Genomic DNA, 19,474 nt, shown 5'->3' with positions numbered 1-19,474 from the left:
CAAATGTCTTAAAATTGCATGAAACGTCGAGATCTACTGTAATCTCGAAAAAAATTTTTTGTCAAAAATCGACACTCTGGGACACTTTCGGAATACGAAACATATGGTTTAGGGTAGTGATAAAACGGATAGTGTTTTGGCCGGATACCGGATAACCAGATATTCGGCTATCCGGTATCCGGCAAAATTTATTCTAAACGTAAATTCGAATATTAAATTTTCGTTTGGAATAAATACCCTATTTAGATTTAGGTTTTCCCGAGGTGCGATTATTGCCAGTTGAAAAAATCCTATTTCAACTACAATTTTTTTTCGATAATGGTTTGATATTATAATAAATTGATTTTAGTAAGTGTATTAAGATAATTAGTCTGGTAGTCTGAGAGGGGTTATACTTACTTCACTCAAAATCGAAATTATTATGATCAGCGTAACATTCACTAATTTGAAGACTTGACAACTGTTAGGTTTGATGGAGAAGTGCGTTGGGCTTTGGGCTGCACAAAGAACATCGAACCTCATTCATATGAGAACATCTTTAAACGCTGGAGAGGTCGTTTAAACGGCTTAGAAGAAGATCAAAATTATCTGATTGCAACCGTTGCGTTGGGCTTTGGGCTGCACAAAGAACATCGAACCTCATTCATATGAGAACATCTTTAAACGCTGGAGAGGTCGTTTAAACGACTTAGAAGAAGATCAAAATTATCTGATTGCAAAATTATCAGCCCGAGGATCACGTCAGACGTAAACAGGTGACAAAAAATCATCAAAACGAATCTTCAAATCATCACGAATCTTCTGAGAATAACTGCTCATTACAGTCTTCAACATCTGGCTCAACGAAACGAAAGCGATGAAGCTGAATAAAACGTTGATGATATGAGTTTTGATAATAATTAAATTTTCATTACATTTTTGACATGTCAGTAATGACACCTTATTTTTAATCACATGTTTATAAGCTATTGTGTTATAATCTATCTTATATTAATAAGATTTTTTTTTAAATATCCGGTATCCGGCCGGATAGTTACCGGATATCCGTTTCATGTCTAGTTTAGGGTGCCAATAACAATAGTTATCTCGATTTTTCATTCGGACTATGCAGCGAAATGTTGATTTGCACTATAATATACACTATGCAAAATATTAGCTCATTCGGACTTTATTTACTAGTGTCCAAGACGTTAAAATTTGAGTTTTTCTCAAAAATTTTTTTTGTCAAGAATTGAATTTCAGACAAAAAATCGACCAAGTGCCGAAAAAAAATTTGTTTTTGACAAAAAAAATGAAAAAATGCAATTTTAAGACATTTGGAATCCATTTTTTTTTGAAAACCCCGATTTTCGATGGTCCTTTTTTTATTCTTTATTTGAGAGGCTTTCAGCCTCCTGGGCTGGTTCACCTCTGAGGTGAGAATGCTCATATTCATTCTTCATCGCCGTTCAAGAAAAAAAATAAAAAGTTGTCTCACGCAGCCTTAGTTGTAGTTATATTAAAACAATCAGTTGGGAACTTAGTTATCTTAAGCTTGTGTTTTTTCTTATCCCATTTATTTATTTATTAGGCTCATTAGCATTTTAGCTGTAACAGAGCCAGGTTTTAATCGTGTACATGTACATATGTTTATGTTTCTATAAACTGTAAATTACACATGGTTAGTAGTAGCCATTTAGGCGTAAAATTTTCTGTTCCATTACATTATGGTAAATTACACAGTAGTAGCCATTTCGGCGTAAGGGTATTCTTTCTGTTCTTCCATTGTTCAGCAGACCGGACAGCGGAGACAGTTGATATTGATCATTGTTGGGTTATTTATAGAACAGCAGCCCGATGTTTCTTGCAGAGCAGAGCAGTTGTATCGATGAATCGATCTAATTTCGACCGTGGATCGATCTCCATCGCTGATGATGTTTGCTTGGACGTAGTTATTCTATAACAACACAAAGATGGTCAATTGAGGGTCCTGAGTTTGAACTAAGTTTGTGTTGATTAAAATTGTTAAATAATTCCATAAAAAATAAAACTCATGTCTATTTTCATTTCATCCAACAAACATAGCATCTTTACTACAATACTACAAAAAGCAGCACAAAATCATCTGACTGATAAGCGGCTATTCCGCCGCTCATCCAATCATATATGTACCAAACAGCTGAACCCTTGTCAGCGATAAGGCTTCTGCTGATGATTTTCTGACGCCAATCGATGCGCTCGTACGGTATGGCACGATTTCAAGCTCTCGCAATGTGTGTTGAAACACTATTCTCAAGGGACTCAAATGTCGTGATGTCGAATCCGTACTTAGGTGGTATGCGTTGTTTGTTAAAAACTCAAGACGCCTTTTTACTATCATTCAAGAACATAAGATTCGAGGTTCATGCACAGAGCGTGCAGGTGCATGCATAAAACCAGTTTACCCTGTTAAAATCGTCTATATTTCCGCGATAAGGAAACATCTCAGAGTCTACACATTCGAACTAGGAAATATTCGTCTCAATGTTGATTTGATTGCTTTGTTCGCAGTATTTCACTCGTTTACTATTGAACAATACGTTTCATCAGCTAGTTGTATTTGCTGAAACGATATTCTAGCTCCATTAAACTTGACACCTCGACATCATACTCAAACGAATCGTATGGTTTTCATCTCGCCTATTTCTGTATTTCTACAATCGTTGAACTGAATTTATAGCGTATACGTTATTCAAACTGCCTTAATAATTGAATATTGTTTATTGCATTCTAACAATGTACGATTACGATTTTGCTTCACAGGCAATGTTGAGAAATTTCATAAGACGATTATATCATAATTCTATATATTGAATAGATTGATAGTTCTATATTGCTGCATTGCTTTTATGTAGAAATAATTGATCCTTTATGTATCAGAATCAAAATTCCGCAATGATTTTAAGGATATTACAAAAAATGGCAATATTTCAAATTCGGCTCGTTTCAAAATGTTTGCCTTGGAGGAAAAAAACTTCCTTTCTCGTTTTATCTTCGACAACGCAGTTTCCGCTCAAACGAAACCCATCTCAGGTTCCACTATTCGTCGATGGTGGGATATCCAATTCACCAAGATTTTTACCGATAATCGAACGCGTTGGAACTTTTCGGAAGCATTTTCTGCATTTAAATCCTTGAAAATCAGTTTAAAAAATAAGTCAATCAAAAGAGAAATAAGACATGCATATAGGGAGATTTGTCACGTGAAACACAAATAAAGGGCCCTATTAGAGAAATCGAGGCGATAAAAATTTTGGGCGTTAGCCCCATTTTACTATTATAGATACCGATCAATTCGATAGCATCGAGCGAGTGTTAACTATCGATGCGGCTTTCATAATTGTTCGAGTTGTTTGGTTTGCTTTAGGATTGGGCGAACTTGAATCGATTTTCAGAAGATCGATTTTTTCCATTGCGATTTCCGATTGTTTGGATCGATTCATTGTACCCGGAAAAAATCGTGAAGATCGATCTTTTTCCTTCGATTTTTTTCGATCTTAGAGTATTTTTCAGTGTACATCGATTTTAATCTCAGCACCTGATAAATTTTATAAACATAATGTCAACATTTGGATAGCTTTCGAGAATTATAGTGAATTCGTTTTTGTTCAGTTTCAACCCCAGTCCAAACCTAACTACTGTCAAAACGTTTTTTTATTCACTCAGTTTCATCCTAGTTTCGCACTATGTTCGACCGGTTTAACCCGAAAGCTTTTGGGTTCGCACTGAGATGTTTCACGGTTTCGCATTCGGGTTCACCAATACAACTATACTGAACTGTCAAGTTCCGAGTATTGTTTTGGCAAATCTAAAAATGAAGACTATGAAAATGCAAAACCTGCTGCTTTTGCTTTTGTATTATTGGAATCGTAATCCAATTCGGGTAGAATTTTGAAGAGTATATTAGCGTAGACGGCATTAAGCTTCGTGTGCTTTGGGAGGCGAAAATTATTATGGATTTCTAGATGGAATAAACATGCTTTTAAAATATTTTTTTTTCTTTTCGATCTTTCCGATCGTTTTGATCGTACAAAAAAAATGTAAATTTGTTTTCAGTGAACATTGATTTTAATCTCATCAGAAACCTCTTGACAAAATTCATAAACTTCCCTTTCAAGGTTGTCAAATAAGTGGTCGTGAACTTAGATGAAGCAGTTTTGTAAATTTGGTTATTACATAAAAAGTGATCAAAAGTTATATTTACCCCATCACATTCACTAGGCTGACAGTGAAAATTACGACGAAATTGGAAGGCGACATCAGCTCCAGCTGAAGCGTGACACGATTGGATTCAACGGGATTATTGTCAGCGGAGTTCTAGATGAATTTCTAATAATAATTTTCAATTAATTTATTTAATTGAATAGTTCCATGACAGTTCAAGATGAATACCCAGGAAAATACATTTTTTCTGGGCTTTCAATTTTTTCTGTGTCCTTTATTCTGAGAATCAAAATATAATGCCTTTGATTTTTGAATAGAAATGTGAAATGTTTATTTCATGTTTAGAAAAAAGACAATACTTATATACAACAAGTGAATAAATTTGAAAAAATACATTAAATTTTTCCAAGATCGATTCAGCAATGATCGATTCTTTGGTACCGATTAAATCAGTGAATCGATCCCTACGCCATTTAGAGAATCGATCCATCAAGATCGATCTTTTTCTAGAAATTGCTCAATCCTAGTTTGCTTGTCGCATACCTTCAGAATTATTTTATTTTAGTTTGCGTCCCTGATATTTTCCTTTGAGAAACATTTTAGAAACGCCTAAATATATGCAACCGCAACACATGAAATTCGAGCTCTGTACGAAAATATCTCGATTTACGAAATACAAGATTTTCCTCGGTATGATAGTGATAGTGACTGTATCGAATCCTCGAATCGATTTATATAATAGGGCCCAAAAGCTTTATGCGAAGTGGCTCGAAATATACGAAATCACTTTGCGACATATATAAGCGAAGAATACTAGCCTAATTTTGCACGAAAATTTTTTCCCGATAAAACAAATTTTTGTGATATACCATAAAACTGAAACGATCTTGTTTCCACGTTTTCCATGGTATAATTCTCTCTTGCTCACGTGTAACAATTTAGATTCAAGATCAGATTTTAGGAATCTCAACTTACTGGAAAATATCTCTGATGTTGCTCTTTGAATTTGAATTTATTTATTCACTAGCTGACCCTGCAAACATTGTCTCGCCCAAAATGTTTTTTTGTTTTAAATACTTTCAAACACTCATGGGTTCAATCGCAGAACTGTTCATTGATTAATTTTGATCCTTTACAAACTCGGCTATAAGTTTCCTAGTACTTCTACCAGAACTCGTCATTATTATATAAAATTATTTTCAGACACAATTCTCGTTCAAGATTTTTCAAATAACATGTTTCTCGTTTACATGGAGTACATGTTTGAAACAGAAAATATAAGAAAATTCTGACATCTGATTCCTTCATCTAGTTTCACCCTTACCCTTTGCGTAATTAGTTTTCAAGTTATGCAGAAAAATGTGTTTCAGTTGTATGGGAGTTTGGATTTAAGACATAGTTCAATGATGGTTCGATACTCCTCTCCAGGGCTCGGCATAGTCATAGTCAGCTGACTATCTGACTGACTATATCCGTATTCAGTCGGAAACGACTTTTGGCTTCTTCACGCAGTTTCTCCGCCAAAACGACTAAACAGTCAGTCGAGCGTTTATTCGCTATCTCCCTATACCGACTCGACTATTCTTCCCAGTCAAATTGTCTTCATTGCATTTTGAAGTGACTTCCCCCAAAACAAATTCATTCCTCTCTCTCTATCTCCCATGAACAATTATGCATGCATCGATGTTTGAGTTCAACGTGGACTGACATACACTACAGGTGAGCTAGATTTTTTTGTATCGTACACGAAAATTACTTACACGTATAAAATAGTGTGCAGTGTGTGTGCGCTATTTTGCTCGCTATTTACTAATACTAACGCGAGGACCTTTATAGCATACTTGATAAATGTCTAAGTACGTTGGTTTGAATTCATGATGGGTAGACAATAAACCGTCCATTGATGGGGTAACTACTTTTTTGCATGAGGAATCAAGTTTTCGTTTATCTTTATATGAACGTAAAATGAGATTGCGTACGCGGGTATAAAATTAGTGTCAGGGGGGGAATGGAAGTGTGGATTGAAGTCAGTTGAATGAAGAGGCAGATTTGTATTCATTAGTCGCGTCAGTTAAAATAACCACTGACTGGACTAGTTCACCAGTCATCCTCGCTAGTCAATGCTAGTCAATTCATTTTCTAGTCAAGACTTTTTCTTGACGGCGACTGCCGAAACAGTTCTAGTGGAAGGGAAGCTACTGAAAGTAGAGTCGGTCTTCATTTTTCACCTTCGAAGATCTCGGGCCCTGCTCTTCTCTAAGGAGGAGGCTGCATAACTCGAGAATTAATCAAGCAAATGGAATCAAATGTAACATGTTCTAGGGGGCAAGAAATATTTCTAGGGTGGCTCGACACTCCTCATCCCTCCCAAAGATGGAATGCATAGCTCGAGAACTATGCAAGCAAATGGAACAAAATTTAACATGTGAAGGTTTTAGGGAAGAGAGCAATATTTGTATGGTGGTTCGGAACTTCTCCCCCTCTCTAAGAGAGGGATGAGTTGCATAACTCGAGAACTAATCAAGTAAACGGAACCAAGTTTGGCATGTGGAGGTCTTAGGGGGCAATAAATATTTATATGGTGGTTCGACACTGCTCACTCTAAAGGGGGAGCTGCCATACCAATGAAACACAAATTTCTGAATAAATCGAGAACTAATCAAGCAAATGGAGTCAAACTTGGCAAACTTCTTTGATGGTTTGACATACCTTCTCATCTGGTTAGGTAGGGTAGACATACCTCCCTCATCTGGGTTTTTTTAGACCATCGGTTAATTTTAAAAAATCAAAGCTCAAGAACAAAAATAACGCCTCTCTGATTGTTGGATATGTTATGTAAAAAAACTCAACTTTCAAGAAAAAATATAAAAGAATATAACGCTCTTTGTCCCGAGACCATGTATGCTATTAAAAACGAATATAATCAATAATCACAAAATCAAAGAAAGACTAATTAGCTTTAATTTGATATGTCGATCATCTGAATCGGTTCAGTAGTTCAAAAGTTATGAATTTTTGAAAAAAATTCATTTTGGAAAAAAGGGAGAAAAGTCGTTTTTTAGACCACCCTAAAATAGAAATGAGTACCATAATAAAAAACAGGAAGTAGGTTATATCTATGGTATAACCGCAAGGGTGACGTAGGACTATCGTTGATTTAGAGATCATTTGTATGAAGTTGAATCTGAATTCATTCTGAATGAATGAATATTTGGAGAACTTCGAAAACGAGAACGTTACGTTGGAGGCACAAGGTTTTATGCATCCAATATTGGATACGGAAATATCCTACTGATGGGGAAGAATAATCTTCAGAAGCTATCCTGTTGATTGCGATTGATTGAAAAATCACAAAACCTAATGTATTTGGTCACAGTGTTACATGGATAGAAAACATTAAAATAAACTCTTTCATATGAATGTAATTTTAAATTCCCAGAGGAACTGGCAGATTATTTTCAGTAACGATTAGATATTTCCACATTTTCCTCGATACTGGAAGCCCACCAGTGGTTAATGCTAACTCGATAACCATCTGTTAATAGCACTTGATTGAAACATATTTGGTCACAGTGTTACATGGATAGAAAACATTCAAATAAACTCTTTCACATGAATGTATTTTTAAATTCCTAGAGGAACTGGCAGATTATTTTCCGGATCTTTCTTGATCCAAACGGAAAGAATTCCGTGCGTGTATGTGTGTATGTGTGTAGCGGCTGCTTCGAGATCTTCCCGGGGAACCGTTTGTAGCATCACTCTCCTCCTGATGGATTCCCTTCTGGCCTAAGGTGCACAAACAGGCTCTTGGTGACACCGTTCATCCGCGCTTTCATGATGAATGAAGAGCTTCACCACAACAGCGACAACATGCTCCAATCGCTGTTCAATTAGAACTGAGTGGATTTCCGAGCGGCGCTCGCTTATATACCGATTGGTGATTTCAATAGCCTATTTTGAAAGCAAATTTAAGACTATTGAAACAAGTTTTTGGATCAGAAAGTAACAAGTATAGAACGCGTAGACATTTTATCTTTCGAATGAAGTGTTTATCATACCATTTCGTTCAGTTGTTTAGGAGCTATTAACACTCAAAATCTCGGTCTCCGGCGTAACGCTTTCGTTTTCGAAACTTTGATTTTACACCCCGGTATAGAAATGAAAGACGTAGTCCTACGTCAAAAAAATACTGGTCCAATATTTTGCAATAAGGAATAAAACAACCACTTTTGGCGAAAATCTGAGAACCACTATGTCGGTTCGGCATAGAATAGCTGTATATAAATAAAAATGAATCGCCAAATGTGTTGGTAACCGCAAAACTCGAGTAAAGAATAGTCCGATTTGACCTGTCTTCATTTTATTGTATTTTCTGTATCAAACATGTATTCCATGAAACGAAAAAACATGTTATTTACAATTGAAATAATTGAATTCTTGAACAAGAATTGTGTCTGAATATAGTTTTATATTATAATGAGTTTTGGTAGAAGTACTAGAAAATTGATAGTGGAAAGAAATTGGAAGGGTCAATTAGAAGATCAATCAATGAATAGTTCTGCGATTGGATCCATGAGCGTTCGCTTAGTAAGAAAACATGAAAAACGCTTGCAGCATATGCTCATTTCAGTAGTCCATTATATGTTGTACAAAAGCTGCTTTGCAGTTGAAGAAAGGTTTTCGAAACGTTCCTCTGGCATATTGTCTAGGTAAATAGCAATGGTTGAAAAAAGCTTCAATAATCTTTTATATAACGTATAGTTCAGTATATCGTTTTATGAAGCACTCAATGTCATTGTAGACAGTTTATACATTGGGCTCTATAATAGAAATCGAATCGATAAGAATTTTGCTCGTTTGCTCTATTTACTATTATAGATACCGAGCAAGTCGATCTCATCGATCGAGTGAAAGCTATCGGTGCAATTGTCATAATTTTTCGAATTGCTTATGATAGTGATTGTATCGACCTCTCGATTCGATTTATATAATAGGGCCTATTGTGTAATGTCGCGGTGAATCGGCTTATACCGATCCCACTTAACCACGATGTAGAATAGAACGTTTCGAAATTTCTTCAGGCGTTTTTCCTTTAGTTCAGCTGATAAAGAGTCAATATCATTAGCTAGAAAACCGTGCTAGACGACATGGAGTTTTTTTTGGCCTCGATGACATGGAAGACGTGCTCGAGTTTCATTTGTTCCAGATTTTCTATCTCCGCTTTGTATTGGTTAAATGACGGAACCATCACAGCTTGTACGCCTCCATGCAGGGGCGGAAGCTACATTTCAGTCCTTTTCCGATGTAAAACTCGATGCTATTGCGGAGATCAGAGGGGAAACCTACGAAGTTGGTCGGTCGAACATCGCCGTCCTCCAAAGCATCATATCAGTTGATTAAAAGCAGACTGCTTCATGTTGTACATCCGAACTTTAAGTTAGCCACATGGTACATAAACAGTCCTCTTAAGTAAAAAATCTCATAAATCCCAAGTCTTTAAAACCTACGTAAGTTATAAGCATTTCAGGTCTTTGATCTACTCGCTGGTCGAAACCTTCATAATAATCACTGTAAATATCTGTTTGTCCTTACAGCACCTCCACGTACCATACCATGGACCGAAAATTCATCACAAGTAGGCAAAATTTCCAAAATCCTTTCGGACGAAGACCATGGATGGAACAGTGTGGTGCCGCAGCACCGGCCGGTGGTGGTACGGGTCTCAAGGGAATTGTTGCAGGTGGAATTACGGGTGGAATCGAGATTTGTATCACGTTTCCGACAGAGTACGTCAAAACACAGCTCCAATTGGATGAGAAGGGTAAACATTTCAGATAAATTAGTTCATTGGTCATTTTGAGACTGTTATTAATCCTATGTTAGGTGCTACCAAGCAGTACAGCGGAATCGGCGATTGCGTTAAGAAAACTGTCAAAAATCATGGTTTCTTTGGTCTGTATCGTGGCCTCAGCGTACTTCTATATGGATCGATACCAAAGTCTGCAGTCAGGTAAAATATTAATTAGCCACAGCACCGATAAAGCATTATTTACAAACAAATCCTACACATTTCCACCCAGGTTCGGCGCCTTCGAGACGTTCAAAGGGCAGCTCTTGGAACCGAATGGTCAGCTGAGCACCTCGGGGAAACTGTTGGCCGGACTGGGAGCCGGTGTGGCGGAAGCCATACTCGCCGTCACACCGATGGAAACAGTCAAAGTGAAGTTCATCAACGATCAGCGCAGCGCCAATCCCAAGTTCAAAGGATTCTTCCACGGGGTTGGGATGATTGTTCGACAGGAAGGTGTGTCTGGTGTGTATAAGGGCCTCACTGCGACCATCATGAAACAAGGCTCGAATCAAGCCATCCGATTCTACGTGATGGAGTCGCTGAAGGAACTCTACAAAGGCAACGATCAATCGAAACCTGTGCCGAAACTCATCGTTGGCGCTTTCGGTGCCGTAGCCGGAGCGGCCTCCGTTTTTGGCAATACACCTATCGACGTGGTGAAAACTCGAATGCAGGGCTTGGAAGCGGCCAAGTATAAAAATACCGTTGACTGTGCGGTCCGAATTTGGAAGAACGAAGGACCAGCAGCGTTCTATAAGGGAACAGTTCCACGGCTCAGTCGTGTCTGTTTAGATGTTGCGATCACATTCATGATATACGACTCGTTCATGGAGCTATTCAACAAGTTCTGGCATTAATTAGGTTGACAGAATTTCTCCGATTTGCCATTCAGTGTGAAAAGTTACAATTAGCTTTCACCCTCCAACCACCTCCCCCCTCCCCCCCCCCGAAAATGCCTAACGAAGCGACAAGACTAATCACATATGCGTATCTCAATGCAATCAGGGAGCAATTTGCATAAGCACTGTTGACTTAATCAACAAAATGCAAAGTAATCTGCACACAGCATTTTAGAGGAGTAAATCTCAATCTTTTAGTAGCCAACCCAATACAGGAAAGCAACTTAGTGCACTTCAAAAGCGAACCACTATACGGTGCATTCCTAATGTATTCCAATAACAGTGTCTAGTTTAGAGAGGGAAAATAGACGCACGGGTAGAATATAAGCACAGAATTGTTAAATGTGTTTTGTGAAGTGCACAAACATTGGTGGACAGTTCCACAAGCTTGTTCTCGTGCAAATTATTGTTTATGCTTTGATTCGTATTGTAAGATGCCATTCCAATTCATGAGTATAAGCAGCGAAACACATTACATCATTCCGTATAAAAATGGGTGTTAACATATATTATATTATATGAAAATTTTCCGTACTTTTTAGCGAACCGGTATAATTTTCCTATTCGGTAATGATCGAACAAAAGAACGATTATATATTATATTTATTGTTTGACGTGTAATATATTGAAGTAATTGTATTTGTGGTACTTAGAATAAAGAGATACAGATTACCAGATGGTGTGTGACGCTTAGCCGACTCCTCTCGTACGATGACCCTTCTACTACATACACGCATGTCTCATGTCACTATATTCATCTCAACTTGATCCCAGATTTCCGTCAAATATTGCTAACATCTTGAGCCACTGTTCTTTGTGTGATTTCCGTTCAGCGCGCATCTATAAGACTTGCACAATATCAGTTTGGGTCCTAGCTTCCAAAGATTGTATGGAGAGAAAATAGTCAGAAATTCGACTAGAAAGTAGTCCCATTTCGTAACACATCCATATATTTTTTATTTTCATACTCTGTAGCTAAAATAGCTAAATGTCCATACCAAAATACCTATAAGTGTGAAAATTTCTTTGATCTGGAAGCAATGCAAGAATTCGTGAAAATTTATTGATTGATCGGAAAGTCTCCAACCACCAAAAAGTCCAAAATCACTCCCAAATTCAAACAAGCTCTCCCCAGACAAACGAAAAGCAGTTTACTTTTTTATTATTTCGGATACTACTTTAGAATACATCGAACTGTTGCATTGAATTGCACCAAAATAACTCTTTAGTGAAAAGTTCGGTGGCCTTGAAAGGCGCCAATTGATTCGTTTTTGTACTCGAGAGAGCAAACCAGTGGCCAGTTCAGCCACCACAAAGCTTGCTTGTTCCAAACTATCACATGCATCTCTGGCGGTTGCCGCATTTTGGACAAACGAGAAGCCGAGCACGGGTGCACCCGTGGCCGAGTGGTTAGCGTCTCACATTATCATGCCGTGTGTTCGGATTCGATTCCCGTTCTGGCCGGAGGATTTTTCGTCAAAGAAATTTCCTTCGACTTGCACTGTGGTCACGCGTATTCTAGAGCTTGCCCCTCGGAATACATTCAAGGCCTGTTTATTTGGCTTAAGAAATCTCAACTAAGTATTAATGAATGACGCTAGTTAATGCATATGTTGAGACGGCAAAAATTCCACAGGGAACGTTAACGCCATTCAAGAAGAAGAAGAAGCCGAGCTCAACTAAAAACAGACGAGTAGCTCGTCTGCCTCGACGAGTTGATTGAAATAGCATAGCAGCATGTTGATTGAAAGCATCGGTATTCTTCTGCTCCGCCTTTATCTTCAAAAATTGTTTCACGGCTAAACTAGTATTGCATAAGCAATGTTTGTTTTCAACTGCAACCATCAAATTCAATTCAGTAATTGCAATATTTTACAGATTTTCAAATGGGTCTCTTCCAAACAACACAACCAAATGTAAACATTGAACTCATATCCAGGGATGCGAGATGACTGTTTTGAATATATTAACACGACACGAAAAGGGTCTTCACATATTGAACGAAAATGAGTAATTCAAAACAACTACTTTATTAGAAAATTGCTCGACGAATTGCTCGTCTCGTTTTCTGGAATAGGACCCTATAGTTCGTCGGATCGATCATCATCCAAATGATTGCAAGTGCACATCACGTAAGCACGTCTGACGCATTTCTGCCCGAATGACCGCCCACGTTCTCTCGGAGATTGTAACCATTTTGATCGCCAAAGCCCAAGAACCATATTTTTCTTGGTCACGTAATCACGTTACACTCCCACCGGAACTGTTGGACAACATCTGCAGCCGGCGGACAAAGAAACAAACCAAAGTCTACAAAGAACGGAACCCAGCGATATTCCCTGGTAGTGGGAATAGTGGGAAGTAGTGCGATCGTTATACCCCCACCGGTACTGGCGGACTACATCCGGCGCCAGGGAGGTAGAGTATTCCACGATCCAGCTTTCGAGACGCACAAGAGTGGCAACACCTATTCCCCGGCGTACCACATGGGAATTGTACCTGAAATCGGGACACACAAGGGCGGTATCGTCTTTTCACCTGAGAACAGCGTGGGAACTTCATTAGATATCGGAGCATACAAGGGTGTTCACACTCGTTCCCCGATCGATCTCGCTGGAGTTCCTTCTGCCGACCTTGTTCGATTCCAGCTACCTTGTATCGCCATCACCGATGTACTCGCCACCAAGCCGCAAAGTAGCGCAGAGGACTGCAGTGATGTTGAACCCTTTGTTCCCGCCGTCGGGTCAAGTGAGGGAACACTGGTTGAGTTTCCTAATTCCGTTAATTTGTGTTCCTAATTCAAATAATCAAATTGTTATAATAATGAATCGTTTTAAGTAGTAGATTCGATAATGAATCATGTTGTAAACAAGTTAAATGAGTCGAAATCAATAATCGAATGAATTACAGTAGTAATATGTCGTTTATGTATTGGCAACACAGCTTGTGATGAAGATGCTTTACTGGATTTTCCAATAATAATTAACAGCACCAAAATCTAAAGTATACAGTCCACATAGCCGGAAACCGTTGATCAATGTTGATAGTACGTTCGTCATTCTATTCACATCTTTTGAGTTTTCTGAAAAAGCTGACATCCAGCAGTTCAATGATTTGAGGGGAATTTTGTGGAAGATGAACCAGGATTATGTTTTTTCTCCGTGCATAGCAGCATCGTCTCATAAGAGACATGTGACTTATGTCAATTTTGAAAGAGAGTAATAGGGAACTTTATTTTCTGCTGGACAAGCCTAGGGTAAAAAACACCCTTGAGAAACAGGAACAATCCGGGACATCTAACTGGATCCCGTTCTTGTGGCGGCCCAGCTTTCAGTCAAGCTCTGCCAGATTTCTTTCGGCATCCTGGATTCGTATGCGTATAGAATCAACGTTGCCGCTAACTGCACGGCTGCGTTACCACAAAACAGGGCAGTGTAAGATTCTCGATCGGTGTTAACTACCTTTACTTGGACGTTTTTTTTTGCCGAGACCAGCTCTAACTAGTTTCTTTGTAGGTATTCTACGTACTGCTTGTTGCGACAACCGTCACCACGTCGTCACTGAGTAATGGTGTGATCGGGTGATCCCTCGACGTAACCAAATCGGAAGTCTGAGTGTCAAATAAATTCTATTATTCATTCTGAATTGTGTTAGGAACCACGTTAGAAGCATACGATTAACGCACACGATTTAATATAATTAATCTTTGCATATTTTTCTATAAAGGTAATGCGTTAAATAATTTGTATTAATAGTTCTATAAAAATTTAATGTAGCATTCATCAATAGCACGTATAAACAATAATTATTGAATTAGATTAGTGGATAATTCATCCATTATTTTCCCACTGGAATGTAAGTAATTACATATCTAAATAACCTTTGTAAAACCTAATTGGAATACAAATTGCAGCTTTGAAGCTGTAAGTAACAGCTATTAAAATTTCGGTGTTTGGTTACCGCAACATTAACTTCTCGGAATACGATGGAAGTAGCAAAGGATTCTACAACGGACGTCCACCAGAATCCACCCGAAGGCACAGAGAATTGCGCTTTGTGCGATCGTCCCAATTCGTACGACAACCTAGTGCAGTGTGACCGTTGTGATCGGTTCGTGCACTACAGCTGCGCAGGGGTCAACGATTCTATAGCTAACCTCGATCGGAGTTTTGTGTGTAAGCAGTGCACAGAGAGGGATGAACGGACGTCCAACAGATCCAGAAGATCCAGCCAGGGATCTCGTAGTAGCCGAAGTTCGGCCCAGTTGGCATTTAATTTGAGGAAACTGGAAGAAGAAAATCAACTACGACTGAGAAGAATCGATGAAGAGGAGCGAATCAGAAAGATGAGATTGAAAGCAGAGGAAACGTTAATTCGTCAAAAGTTCGATCTACTTCAAGCGGATCTTGATAGAGATGATGACAGGGCTAGCAACAGAAGTGAGATTAGTAGACGGGTAGTCCGGGAAAACACTGAGTCGTGGGTTAGAAAAGGTCAGACTGAAGGAGCAATCAGTAATGCTGCCGCGTCGTCCAGTAATCACCCACAATGGTGTCCACCGAACAATGATGAAGCAACTATTCAGCCGTCAAACCCTTCTGCCCTAGGACAGTTAGTAGAACTAAACGTTCCAGTACAAGGACCTTCGGTGTCCAACAAAACAAGTACTCCTAAAGACGTTTCGACAGGAACCAGCATTATACACAAGTCAACGTCGGGGTCGGTTCCCAACACCATTTCGATCGTTTCGACCGGCCAGCCAGCACCAGTATCCAGCGTAATTGTTAGCGTTCCAATGAGCAATGTGACCACTTCGGTACAAGTACAGCCTCCGAAGCCGATTTCAAATAGTGCAGTGACCTTTTCTTCGACACAAGGGCAGTATGCAGTTACGAATCTCGAACCTGTTACGGCAGCTATGCCATTTTATCAACAGCCGTCAGTCCCGTTCAGCAGTGGCGAAACATCAACGTCAGTACACTTTCCGAGTATGAAACACACTAATCGTGAAACATGTATTAGGCCCGTGACAACAGTGCCCACAATAAATACGACATATCACGTTCCTCCGTCTAGTGTTTCATTGGTTCCACAGCCAATGCCAATTCAACAGCCGTCTGGTTATCATTATTCGTCAGTTCATGACATGATGCCGTTAGAACCACGACCAGAGTATAGCCAGACGAAACAGATTAACCCTACAACAGTAACGTCAAATCCGAACCAACCATCTAGGTTCACATCGTACCGCCCACCTCACGCATTTCGTTCGCTGATACCAGAGCCATCGTTACAAATACCGCGCAGTTTTCCAACAGTCAGCTCATCCACTGAAACAATTCCGACAATTTTCGATACAATTCCTCACACGTCACTTACTCAATCACATATGTCAGGTCGTCCTCCATTAGAATTCGGACAAACTTAAGGAGGAATAAACACAAACGTACCACGTGTGTCAGTTCTATATGGGTCGGGGCAAAGCAACCCTATTGGCAATGTAGGGCCAAATGCAGTACAAGTAGCGGCTCGTCAAGTTATACCAAGAGAATTACCAGTTTTCTCAGGAGATCCCCAAGACTGGCCCATTTTTCACAGTGCATTTCGAAATTCCACTCAAGTATGCGGATACAGTGATGCCGAAAACTTGGCTCGTCTGCAGCGGTGTTTACGAGGGCACGCCTTGGAGGCTGTGCGGAGCCGACTTTTAATTCCGGAATCAGTTCCCCATGTAATGACCACTTTACAGCGATTGTATGGACGACCGGAAGTGATAATTAATGCTTTGCTGAAGCAACTACGCAATGTGCCAGCGCCAAGGGCGGATGATTTGAAAACGTTGATCAGATATGGTATGGCTGTACAAAATTTGGTCGAGCATATGATTGTTGCGGAACAACAACATCATTTGTCGAATCCCATGCTGCTCTACGAGTTGGTGGAAAGATTGCCGCCTAATTTTAAGCTTGAATGGGCGAACTATAAGCGAACAAGGTTAGAAGTGAACCTGGTCATTTTCGCTGAGTTTATGACAGACTTGGTAGCGATGGCAAGCGATGTGACGATGTATGTTGATCCAATGAATGCAACATCTACCAAGCTGGATAAGAATAAACGTGATAAGCATCCGAGGGAAAAGTTATTCGTTCACCATACGGAAACAAGTGCGAACCAGACTGGCAAAGTAAAAGAAACTTTGTCGACAGAATTTATACCAGTGAAAACCTGCACTTATTGTAATCAAGCTGGACACCTCATTATGGATTGCTATGCGTTTAAACGATTGAATGTTGAAGATCGATGGAAAGCAGTCCGCGAGAAAGGGTTATGTCGCATCTGCTTGGTGTCACACAAATCATGGCCGTGTCGCTCTAAAAGAGAATGTGAGTTCGAGAGCTGCCGTCTACGCCACAACTCACTGTTACACTCTACAACTCCAGGGAATAGTAAACCTGGTTCTTCAAAATCATCAGACAATATAAGTAACATCGCGCACCAAAATCACCATTTCATTAAAGTATGTTCTCTGCTGCGTTATATACCGATTACACTCTACGCAAATGGTATAGAGGCGAGACTGTTCGCTTTTCTTGATGACGGATCGACGTCGACTATAATTGAAGCTGAGGTGGCTGAACAACTTGGAGTGGTAGGACCAGAAGAACCACTTCATCTCTGCTGGACAGGTGATGTGATGAGAGTCGAAGAGAAGTCACAACGCATCCAGTTGAATATTTCCGGAACTAATATGAAAAAGCAGTACCCTTTGACTAACGTACGAACGGTGAAGCACCTCAAGCTTCCAAGCCAGACGTTGAATATTGACGAAATATGTAACACACACCCATACCTCAAAGATTTGCCTATAACAAGCTACTTCGATGTTAGACCAAAAATTATTATTGGGGTCGATAACGCGACATTAATTAGTACACTGAAGCTAAGGGAAGGAAGTAAGGAAGGTCTCATAGCCTCTAAAACCCGACTTGGTTGGAGCATCTACGGTCGACATTCGGGATCGGAAGATTCAGTACACCTTCATCTACACTCAGTACAAGAAACACGAGTCCCTGACAATGCAACGTTGCACGATCTCATGAGGCAGTTCTTCAACATAGAAGAGTCCTGTGTCACTACGAAACCTGAATCAGAAAAAAAAACAAGCGAGCAACAGAAATTCTCGAACGAACAACTGTTCGCGTTCCAACTGGCTATGAAGTCGGTCTACTCTGGAATCAGGATGAGTACAAACTACCCAACACGTATCCGCTTGCGCTTCGTCGTCTGAAGTGCTTGGAAAAGCGATTATTGCGAAATCCCCACTTGTATGCCAAGGTACGAGAAATAATAGAAAACTACGTCGAGAAAGGCTACGCTCATCGTGCATCGAAATTGGAATTGGAGTTAACAGACGATCGGAAAACCTGGTACTTGCCACTTGGAGTGGTACAAAATCCCAAAAAACCGAACAAGGTGCGCTTAATTTGGGATGCGGCAGCAGTTGTGGAAGGTTTGAGTTTTAATGACCTTGTGCTGAAAGGTCCAGATATGATGGCTTCGCTCATCGCCGTTCTAATCAAGTTTCGCGAGAGAAATGTAGCGATCGGTGGAGATTTGCGTGAAATGTTTCACCAAATTATGATTCGTGCAGAAGATAGACAGTTCCTGCGTTTTTTATGGAGAGATCACCCGGAAGATTCGCCGCAAGTGTTTGTAATGGACGTGGCCATTTTCGGTGCATCCTGTTCTCCATGTATAGCACAGTTCGTGAAGAACAAAAATGCGGAGGAGTTCTCGGAGGAGGAGTGGATGCAAGTCGGCAGGCCTATGCTTGTGCAATCTACCTGCGAACCCGCGGGGAATCCGGTGTTGAATGCTCTCTCATCATTGCGAAAAGTAAAGTAGCACCGTTGAAACCAGTTTCGATACCCAGGTTGGAGCTTCAGGCTGCACTAATCGGAGCACGCTTGATGGAAAACGTGTGTCAGAGTCTGACGCTTCCCTATTCACGACGGATATTCTGGTCAGATTCCTCCACGGTGCTCTCATGGCTAAATTCGGATGCCTTCCGTTATCATCAATATGTAGCATTCCGTGTGGGTGAAATTCTGTCCACAACAAGAGTTGATGAGTGGAGATATAATCCCTCAAAGTTAAATGTCGCGGATGACGCCACCAAATGGCAGGCTGGTCCGGACCTTAGCACCGAAAGTCGATGGTTAAACGGTCTAACTTTTCTTCGCCATTCAGAATCACGATGGCCGTTACAACCAGAACGTCAGGAGACCTTGGAAGAGCAAGTTAAACAGTTATTCCTTCATCAGCAATTAGTACACGACACGCTTATAGAAGTAACCCGTTTCTCTAGTTGGAGCCGGCTACATCGAACAGTTGCATTCGTGTGCAGAGCAAGGACACTGTTCATGAAAAAAGGTGGATCAGATGAAATCCGAGGATGGCTTTCTTCGGAAGAACTTGTTGAAGCCGAAAATGTATTATGGCGGCAAACGCAGCAAGAAATATTTCATCGAGAATATCAAGT

The 19,474-nt window shown here is 39.9% G+C and overlaps 1 protein-coding gene across 4 annotated transcripts in view; it reads left to right on the top strand.

The window, feature by feature from the left end:
* LOC129777926 (putative tricarboxylate transport protein, mitochondrial) overlaps positions 1-11,609 on the top strand; it is a 32,222-nt gene extending 20,613 nt beyond the window's left edge. For all 4 annotated transcript variants that reach the window (XM_055784517.1, XM_055784516.1, XM_055784515.1 and 1 more), the window contains exons 2-4: positions 9,777-10,003; positions 10,066-10,192; positions 10,263-11,609. In XM_055784517.1, coding sequence (XP_055640492.1) covers positions 9,796-10,003; positions 10,066-10,192; positions 10,263-10,890 — 963 coding nt within the window. In that variant the 5' untranslated portion in view covers positions 9,777-9,795 and the 3' untranslated portion in view covers positions 10,891-11,609. The remainder of the gene's footprint in view (positions 1-9,776; positions 10,004-10,065; positions 10,193-10,262) is intronic.
* The last annotated feature ends 7,865 nt before the right edge of the window (positions 11,610-19,474 follow it).

The sequence above is a fragment of the Toxorhynchites rutilus genome, chromosome 3 (assembly GCF_029784135.1).
Source record: "Toxorhynchites rutilus septentrionalis strain SRP chromosome 3, ASM2978413v1, whole genome shotgun sequence".
Classification (NCBI taxonomy): domain Eukaryota; kingdom Metazoa; phylum Arthropoda; class Insecta; order Diptera; family Culicidae; genus Toxorhynchites; species Toxorhynchites rutilus.
This window is presented reverse-complemented; position numbering and strand designations above follow the sequence as displayed.